The sequence below is a fragment of the Asparagus officinalis genome, chromosome 2, assembly GCF_001876935.1.
Source record: "Asparagus officinalis chromosome 2, Aspof.V1, whole genome shotgun sequence".
NCBI lineage: Eukaryota > Viridiplantae > Streptophyta > Magnoliopsida > Asparagales > Asparagaceae > Asparagus > Asparagus officinalis.
Genome location: NC_033795.1, coordinates 48,555,801 through 48,566,453, shown reverse-complemented (window position 1 = coordinate 48,566,453; position 10,653 = coordinate 48,555,801). Strand labels below are relative to the sequence as shown.

The 10,653-nt window shown below is 39.1% G+C and overlaps 1 protein-coding gene across 1 annotated transcript in view; it reads right to left on the bottom strand.

Annotated features, from left to right (window-relative positions):
- The window catches only part of LOC109831150 (F-box protein At1g70590), a gene marked incomplete at its 5' end in the record, with an annotated part of 5,446 nt that continues 3,431 nt past the window's right edge, over positions 8,639 to 10,653 (bottom strand). The window contains 2 exons of the mRNA XM_020398489.1: positions 8,639 to 9,052; positions 9,736 to 9,921. Coding sequence (XP_020254078.1) covers positions 8,885 to 9,052; positions 9,736 to 9,921 — 354 coding nt within the window. The remainder of the gene's footprint in view (positions 9,053 to 9,735; positions 9,922 to 10,653) is intronic.

The window sequence follows — 10,653 nt, the reverse complement described above, 5'->3', positions numbered from 1 at the left end:
TTAATAAAATATGTATATGATTATAGTAAAGTCCAAAAACTGAGAATATAATATTTTCATAAAATTGCATATTCTATGCAATATATTCTTAAACACAATAGAATATGAAACAAATAAAAAATGTAAAACTGTGTTTGTTGTTTCATATCTATGTGGCTAAACCAAAACACAGTAATAAATATGAAATATATAATTTCATATTTGTAAACTATAAAACCAAAACTTGTGTATATATATACATAACTATATATATATATACATAGAAACCAATAAAATGTGTGTGTATATGATATTGAGCTTAAAGTATCTAACACACATAATATAAACCCTAAACTAATTATACCCAAGCTTGTGATCTTTGATGCAGCTCAACTTGGTATACTTTGCGGATGAAGCTTGAACTTGGTTCTTCAACTTGAATTGCATTGCTTTACACCACTATTCTGCCAACCTCCATTGGATATGATCGTGAAAGCTCGATTCCATCCATCTTCCAACATATTGTTTGTCTATAATGAATACAAAACACAAACACTAGATAAACAATATTAGATGTAAATTATTTATTAAACAGCATCAAAACAAAGAGGCCAACAATTGATTGCTGGAATTGTGGCAAGCTTGGGCATTATGAGAATCAATGCAGGGAACCCAAGAAAGACAAGAATTGATTGCTGGAATTGTGGCAAGCTTGGGCATTATGAGAATCAATGCAGGGAACCCAAGAAAGACAAGGAGAACAAGACTGAAGCAAACGTTGCTTGGGCATTATGAGAATCAATGCAGGGAACCCAAGAAAGACAAGGAGAACAAGACTGAAGCAAACGTTGTCTCAGGAGAATCAGATAAATGCCCTTATTTTTTCATCGGAGAGCAAGACAGAATCATGGGTGCTCGAATCAGGAGCTTCGTTTCATGCTACCTCAAATAGAGATCTATTTGAGAACTACATCTCAGGAAACTTTTTGGCGACGATCAACCGTGTGATATGGTTGGAAAAGGAGCAGTGCAGATTGAACTCAACGGATCTATATGAATGCTGAATGATGTGAGATATGTTCCTAGCCTGAGGAAGAATCTAATCTTCATAGGACAGTTGGCTAAAGAGGGATATATAACAACCTTTGCATGCGATACATGGAAGGTTACCAAAGGGTCGATGATTGTTGCCCGTGGTACGAAGAGTGGATCTCTCTACATGACAACAGATGCGCGTGGATCTATTACAGTGGTTGAAAGCAAAGAAGACCCAAATTTATGGCACCAGAGGCTTGGTCACATGAGCAGCAAAGGCCTAAAAGTTATGCAGTCGAATGGAAATTTACCAGGTTTGAGGTCAACTGATTTTGACTTATGTGAAAGTTGCATATTCGGGAAACAAAAAAGAATAAGCTTTAAAAGAATTGGTAGGACACCTAAGGAAAGGAAGCTTGAGCTATTTCACACAGATGTGTGGGGGCCAGCATCAGTACAATCCATTGGTGGAAGGTTATACTTTGTAACCTTCATAGATGATCACTCAAGGAAGACTTGGGTCTATTTCATGAAATACAAATCAGAAGTGTTTGAAGTCTTAAAGAGATAGAAGGCTATGGTAGAAAACAAAACATGGTTGAAGGTCAAGAAGCTTTGATCAGATAATGGAGGTGAATATGAAGATTCAGAGTTCAAGATGTTTTGCTATGATAGTGACATCAGATTGGAGAGAACAGCGCCAGGTACACCCCAGCAGAATGGCATAGCAGAACGAATGAACAAAACATTGACTGAAAGAGCTAGAAGTATGCGACTTCAAGCAGGACTCCCAAAGCAATTCTGGGCAGAAGTAATTAATACAGTTACATATCTGATCAACCGGGGACCATCAGTGCCTTTGGAGCACAAAATACCTGAAGAAGTATGGAGTGGAAAGAAGGTAAATCTTTCTCACCTAAAAGTTTTTGGCTGTGTTTTTATGTTCATTTGATTGATCATGTTAGAAACAAACTTGATTCTAAGTCACTAAAATGTTATTACATTGGCTATGGTGGTGATGAGTTTGGCTACAAGTTTTGGGATGAGCAGAACAAAAAAATCATCAGGAGCAGGGATGTTGTCTTTAATGAAGCAGTCCTCTACAAGGATCGTGATGTTGTTCGGTCCACTAGTTTGGTACAACCTAAGCCTACATACTTCGAGTCAGATGATATTTCAGATGGAAGCAACCTCGAGGCCAGTTCTGATGAGGAAGCTACAGAAGAGGCTGAAGAAGAGATGATAGAGGACATTACTTCAGAAAGGACAAATGTAGATGCAGAGCCTGATTCGCCTGCTAGAAAGTTGAGGCGATCAGCAAGAGTTCCCAAGCCAAATCCGAAGTATGCATCACTACAGCCCAGAGCTTATTTAAATTACCTATTATTAAGTGATGGTGGAGAGCCAGAAAGTTATGTTGAAGCATATCGAGTGGATGATGCGAGAAAGTGGGAGCTTTCTATGAAAGATGAAATAAAGTTCTTGAACACTAACAAGACTTGGGAACTTGTAAAGTTGCCAGCAGGAACGAAAGGATTGAGTAACAAATGTGTGTACAGAATCAATGAGGAACATGATGGTTCCAAGAGATACAAGGCCAGATTGGTGGTTAAAGGATTTCAGCAGAGAGAAGGAGTTGATTACACAGAGATCTTCTCTCCAGTAGTCAAATTGACCACCATCAGAACAGTCCTGAGTATTGTTGTAGCTAAAGATCTACATCTCGAGCAGCTAGATGTAAAGACAGCTTTCCTCCACGGTGATCTAGAGGAAGAGATATATATGCAGCAGCCAGAGGGGTTTACTCAGAAGGGAAAAGAGAAGATGGTATGCAGATTGAAGAAGAGCTTGTACGGCCTAAAACAAGCTCCAAGGCAATGGTACAAAAAGTTTGATGGATTCATGCACAGGAACGGTTACTCCAGGTGCAATGCTGATCAATGTTGCTTTGTCAAGGAGTTTGACAACAGTTACATCATCCTGCTTTTATATGTCGACGACATGCTAGTAGCCGGTTCAGACATGAGAGAGATCAAGAAGCTGAAGAAGCAGCTGTCGAGTGACTTCATATCTAAGTAGTTAAACCAAATCACAATAATAAATATGAAATATGTAATTTCATATTTGTAAACTATAAAACCAAAACTTGTGTATATATATACATAACTATATATATATATACATAGAAACCAATAAAATGTGTGTGTATATGATATTGAGCTTAAAGTATCTAACACACATAATATAAACCCTAAACTAATTATACCCAAGCTTGTGATCTTTGATGCAGCTCAACTTGGTATACTTTGCGGATGAAGCTTGAACTTGGTTCTTCAACTTGAATTGCATTGCTTTACACCACTATTCTGCCAACCTCCATTGGATATGATCGTGAAAGCTCGATTCCATCCATCTTCCAACATATTGTTTGTCTATAATGAATACAAAACACAAACACTAGATAAACAATATTAGATGTAAATTATTTATTAAACAGCATCAAAACAAAGAGGCCAACAATTGATTGCTGGAATTGTGGCAAGCTTGGGCATTATGAGAATCAATGCAGGGAACCCAAGAAAGACAAGGAGAACAAGACTGAAGCAAACGTTGTCTCAGGAGAATCAGATAAATGCCCTTATTTTTTCATCGGAGAGCAAGACAGAATCATGGGTGCTCGAATCAGGAGCTTCGTTTCATGCTACCTCAAATAGAGATCTATTTGAGAACTACATCTCAGGAAACTTTTTGGCGACGATCAACCGTGTGATATGGTTGGAAAAGGAGCAGTGCAGATTGAACTCAACGGATCTATATGAATGCTGAATGATGTGAGATATGTTCCTAGCCTGAGGAAGAATCTAATCTTCATAGGACAGTTGGCTAAAGAGGGATATATAACAACCTTTGCATGCGATACATGGAAGGTTACCAAAGGGTCGATGATTGTTGCCCGTGGTACGAAGAGTGGATCTCTCTACATGACAACAGATGCGCGTGGATCTATTACAGTGGTTGAAAGCAAAGAAGACCCAAATTTATGGCACCAGAGGCTTGGTCACATGAGCAGCAAAGGCCTAAAAGTTATGCAGTCGAATGGAAATTTACCAGGTTTGAGGTCAACTGATTTTGACTTATGTGAAAGTTGCATATTCGGGAAACAAAAAAGAATAAGCTTTAAAAGAATTGGTAGGACACCTAAGGAAAGGAAGCTTGAGCTATTTCACACAGATGTGTGGGGGCCAGCATCAGTACAATCCATTGGTGGAAGGTTATACTTTGTAACCTTCATAGATGATCACTCAAGGAAGACTTGGGTCTATTTCATGAAATACAAATCAGAAGTGTTTGAAGTCTTAAAGAGATAGAAGGCTATGGTAGAAAACAAAACATGGTTGAAGGTCAAGAAGCTTTGATCAGATAATGGAGGTGAATATGAAGATTCAGAGTTCAAGATGTTTTGCTATGATAGTGACATCAGATTGGAGAGAACAGCGCCAGGTACACCCCAGCAGAATGGCATAGCAGAACGAATGAACAAAACATTGACTGAAAGAGCTAGAAGTATGCGACTTCAAGCAGGACTCCCAAAGCAATTCTGGGCAGAAGTAATTAATACAGTTACATATCTGATCAACCGGGGACCATCAGTGCCTTTGGAGCACAAAATACCTGAAGAAGTATGGAGTGGAAAGAAGGTAAATCTTTCTCACCTAAAAGTTTTTGGCTGTGTTTTTATGTTCATTTGATTGATCATGTTAGAAACAAACTTGATTCTAAGTCACTAAAATGTTATTACATTGGCTATGGTGGTGATGAGTTTGGCTACAAGTTTTGGGATGAGCAGAACAAAAAAATCATCAGGAGCAGGGATGTTGTCTTTAATGAAGCAGTCCTCTACAAGGATCGTGATGTTGTTCGGTCCACTAGTTTGGTACAACCTAAGCCTACATACTTCGAGTCAGATGATATTTCAGATGGAAGCAACCTCGAGGCCAGTTCTGATGAGGAAGCTACAGAAGAGGCTGAAGAAGAGATGATAGAGGACATTACTTCAGAAAGGACAAATGTAGATGCAGAGCCTGATTCGCCTGCTAGAAAGTTGAGGCGATCAGCAAGAGTTCCCAAGCCAAATCCGAAGTATGCATCACTACAGCCCAGAGCTTATTTAAATTACCTATTATTAAGTGATGGTGGAGAGCCAGAAAGTTATGTTGAAGCATATCGAGTGGATGATGCGAGAAAGTGGGAGCTTTCTATGAAAGATGAAATAAAGTTCTTGAACACTAACAAGACTTGGGAACTTGTAAAGTTGCCAGCAGGAACGAAAGGATTGAGTAACAAATGTGTGTACAGAATCAATGAGGAACATGATGGTTCCAAGAGATACAAGGCTAGATTAGTGGTCAAAGGGTTTCAACAGAAAGAAGGAGTTGACTACACGGAAATCTTCTCTCCTGTAGTCAAATTGACTACCATCAGATCGGTTCTGAGTATTGTTGCAGCTGAAGACCTACACCTCGATCAGTTAGATATAAAGACAACTTTCCTCTACGGTGACATAGAGGAAGAGATATACATGCAGCAGGCAGAGGGGTTCACTCAGAAAGGCAAAGAGAAGATGGTGTGCAAATTGAAAAGGAGCTTGTATGGTCTGAAACAAGCTCCAAGGCAGTGGTACGAAAAGTTCGATGGGTTCATGCATAGGAACAGATACTCCAGGTGTAATGCTGATCATTGTTGTTTTTTCAAGAAGTTTGACACCAGTTATATTATCTTGCTATTGTATGTCGACGACATGCTAGTTGCCGGCTCGGATATGGGTGAGATCAAGAAGCTAAAAAAGCAGTTGTCGAGTGAGTTTAACATGAAGGACTTAGGCGCAGCGAATCAGATATTGGGAATGAAGATTAGCAGGGACAAGCTCTTGGGCACATTGTAGTTATCCCAGGCCGATTAATTAGATGGGTGCTTGAGAGGTTTGGAATGAGTGATGCTAAGGTCGTCAGCACACCTTTAGCTAGTCATTTCAGGTTAACTAAGGAGCAGTGTCTAGTGACTAATGAGGAGAAAAATTATATGATGAAGGTTCCATATTCGTCAGCCATTGGAAGCCTTATATACGCCATGGTGTGCACGAGACCTGACATTATCCATACAGTGAGAGCTATGAGCAGATTCATGTCAGATCTAGGAGAGCAGCACTGAGAATCAGTAAAGTGGATTCTTAGGTACCTGCGGGGTACTAAAAAAAATTGTTTATGCTTCAAGAGAGGCAAGTTAGTTCTACAGGGATTTGTTGATGCAGATTATGCTGGTGAGATAGATCAGAGGAGGAACACTACATGTACGTGTTTACTTTGGGTACTACAGCTATCAGTTGGGTTTCCCAGTTACAGAAGATTATTGCTTTATCGACTACAGAAGCTGAATATGTTGTTGTGACAGAGGCTAGCAAAGAGCTAATATGGTTGCAAGGATTCCTGGAGGAGTTGGGGTAGAAAAGTGAGAAGAATGTTTTACAATGTGATAGCCAGAGCGTCATTCATTTGGCAAAGAACCCAGCTTTTCATGCCAGGACAAAACATATACAGGTCTGTTATCACTTCATAAGGTCAGCATTGGATGATGAAATGTTGGAACTTGTGAAGATTCAAGGAAGCAAGAACCCGGCTGATATGCTTACGAAGGTTGTTAATACAGAGAAATTGAAGTTGTGTTCAACTTCAGTTGGCCTCATTACTTGATGATATGGAGGCTGTCGCCGTAGAGAGAGGTGATAGAGATTGATAGTTAGTCTCCAAGTGGGAGATTGTTAGGATATGTGAAGCCTAACTAGTTAGTCTCCAAGTGGGAGATTGTTAGGATATGTGAAGCCTAACTATCAGACCTGCCCTATACTTCAGATTGAAGAGGAAACAGAAGAAGTGTGAAGCCTAACTATCAGACCTGCCCTATACTTCAGATTGAAGAGGAAACAGAAGAAGTTGGAGGAACGGGGTCAATGGCGAAGATGTTCAAGAAAAAACGACGAGGATTCAGTTTGGTAGATTCACGGTCGACCGCGGGTGGCGCGCGGTCGACCACAAACGTGCACAAGACTCAGGGTGGCTTCTGGATTTTTTGCAGTCGACCGCGCCAAGCCCAGGAATCTGGTTTGGTCTCTGGACTTTTGGCGGTCGACCGCGACGATCGACCGCGATACCCTGTAATCATTTTCTGCTCTCTGTCGTTCGTCGTGGTCGACCGCATGTCGGGTTTTGGCTTATGTCGGGTTTTTGACCTGTTTGAATTCTGTTTTGTTTTAACTCCTAAGTTATTAAAGGGGTGATTAGGGCAACTTGTAATTGAGACGAAAATAGTGAAATTTTCTCCTGCGACGGCCGGGGACGTAGCTTCTCACATTGAGAAGTGAACCACATAAAATCTTGTGTGTTTGTGATTGTTTTCTTTCTCTCTCATCTCTATTTCCAAATCGCATATCAGGGGGTTTGATCTAAAAAAAACCCTAACAAACTCCAGTATCTATGAGCCTTGATATGTTGCTACTTATAATTTTGATATCAAACTTAGTAGTCGATCTGTATGCAATCCTCCACAGTGATTTGTTTACACTGGAAAATAAGGGTATTTCTCATGATCCAAAGATGATAAATTCAGGTAGCCACTGAAGCTTTCTTGAACTTAGAAATAATATGGCTTCCCGTTATTTTGTGCTGCATCCAATCAATAAACCCTAGCCCAACCCCTTGGCATATTTTGCATCTGAACGAACTCCATGGTTTTCTTCCAAACTTTGAGGTAGAAATCACGCTCAAACATCAGATGATCTTTTGTTTCAACATGTTACCCACAGATTGAACATATATATGTCATCATCAATATAATAATAATAATAAAGGACTTCAATTCTGATCTAGTGGGAGCTTGCTTAAACAAGTAATCTAGAAGACAAAGCATGTTTAGGGATACTGCAACTACCCCAAACATGATTGCTTAGAACCTCAATTTTGCCCATATGAATCTAATACTTCTCAAGATAGCCAAGAATTACATGGTAGTTAGCTTTGAATTCAAAAATGTAGCCAACGAGAGCTGAGTTCCATTCATCCAGACCCAAATTCCACTATGATGCTTCAAATTGAGCGCATGCTGCATCAGAGTATTGCTAGGGGACAAAGGAAAGGTGAAGACCATTATCCTTTAAGCGATTGAACTAATGGCTTTGGCCCGTGATTTGGCTTCATTATGGACAGTAGAACTTGATGGATCCATTGGAAGGAGAAAACTAGCTGAGAGACGATAAAAAACACAGCAGAAAACCAGTGAACATTGCTTAGCCGTACGTTAACAAGGACGAGCTAACGTGGAGCTGCATATGGCCTTTACATGTATTAAATCTTCATAGAAGAAGGACGTATTAGAATTGTACTTTATTCTCTCTTTAGTTTTTATGCACTTTTTGCAATTCCAAGGGAAATAGTACGTACAAGAGGTAATTTCGGAACCATGAAGTAGCAAGAATTAACAGCAAAACGGCACGAGATAAGACCCTTGGATGGATGCTGAGCTCACTCCACAAACATAATAAGCTTCAAACTCTAGAAGTTCAACAACGTCGGAATGTAAAGAGAACATTAAGCATAATGCTTTCACTCCAACTAGAATCCATGTGTTTACCGTATAAGTTAAACTCCACACTTACTACAATTTTCCCTCTGCCCGCCGGATACACAAAACCACTCACTGGTTCTTTGACCTCTTGCAGCAGAAATAAACACAGGCAAGCAATTACGACAATGCATTTCCCTAATTTTCAGACTGGTAATCTATTTTGGCGAATTGAACAGGAGAACATCCAGCTTTCAGTTCATTTAACAGAGTTTATAGGCTTCCACTTGTCAACAGATAACAATGCAAGGTCTCGTGAAGTTTGGGGGAGGCCCTGCAGTATCGAATCCCTGGCATTAACAGCTGCATTCTCTCCAGCTCTAGTAGCCAGTTCAAGATACAATAGAGCCTTTATCAAATCCCCTGCCTAATACAAGTTGGAAGAAAGAAAAAAAAAGAAACAAAATGAAAACGCATCAGTACACAACGACAAAGGAATACATACATATATCAAAGTGCCACCATAAATTATCATACGTTAAGGAAACATTCAAACATATTAAAGAACAACGGGAACGATAAAAGTTTGTTCATCATTTGTCTAATGATCCATGCATTATCAGGTAAATTGTGAGAGAACTACTAGCTTTTCGAAATTTCGATGCACATATTTTTCTAGTTGTTTTTACCTCTTCCTTTTCGTGGAAAAAAATGGTGTATTATCCTCCTCCACTGTCACGAAATAATAATGAAACATAAAAGAACAAAGAAAAAGTAGCTACATATAGAAGCAGGAAAACACCATGAACAAGTAATAGTTAAGAGTCAATATCTCCTGAAAAATGAAGTGCCTCTTAAAAAGCCCATAAAATGATCCTTTCCCCCCTTGTTGTTTTCCATTTTTGCTTTCAGATGGCTAACAATTTTACTTTTAAGGCAAATCAAAAGTTTTTTAAATGATCACATAGATACTGAGGAACAAAAATGATGGACTAGATGCAGGCTGATTTAGCAGATTTCAAGAAAATCATCAAACTTACATAAATACGAAATTTATCAGATATTAAGAAACCAGTCGATGCTTAGCATCTATTGCACATAGATACCTACGTAGTATAGGTCAAGACCATGCTCAAGCTGGGCTTTTGAGTGACCATGATCTGCAGCGCGTTTCATCCACATCCTTGCACGTCGAAGATCTCGATTCAACCCACCTTCAACATCAGAATAACACAAGGAGGCATTGTACATAGCACGCACATATCCACCTTCTGCAGCTTTCAAGTACCAGATTGCCTAAAGGAGTCATTGAAGGCTTTTTTCAGAATACCATTATTGAGAAATGTAAATTGAAGATTCTTCCTACTCTGAAATTAAAATTGAATCACAATGAACTTGTCAAGCGAAAAGAAGCTGAATTGCAACAGAATAATACAAAACCTGTACATGCAGCAGAACAAATCAACAAACTAATCAGGGATTGTGCACAAAATCAAAATGCATACAACAGTTGAGACTATATGGTTTTACATGCACGATCTTTCTTTCAGGCTCCATTTAACAACATTCTAAGACAGAAACTCCTTAAAGCTCTAATTTACTGTTTCTTGTTCTCATTTACTTCGCCTTTCACTATCCACAGGTTGAAGGACCAAACATAAGCTTGTACATAAACATAATGCATGGATCCCATGCTTGAGCATGAGCTTCCACCCTTTATTTCTAGTTGTACATCGAAGCTGATTGTTTAGGTAATCAAGAAACTGTCATCATGGCTGAATATAACTACTTTTGGGACTTGAAGCATGTTATCTATACACTGAAGCCCGAGAAGATATTCTTGACAACTGGATAAGCCACAAACCAGAAATCACTACAAGTAGCCATTTTCAAGTGACATCTGACATTTAAACATAAAAAAAGAGAAGTGAATTGTCTTACTAATATACAAATAATATTTCCCCTGAATTTAGGGAGTGTAAGCTCTAATAAAATAGTTTAGAGGATGTAAGTGGCTAGTCCACTAAC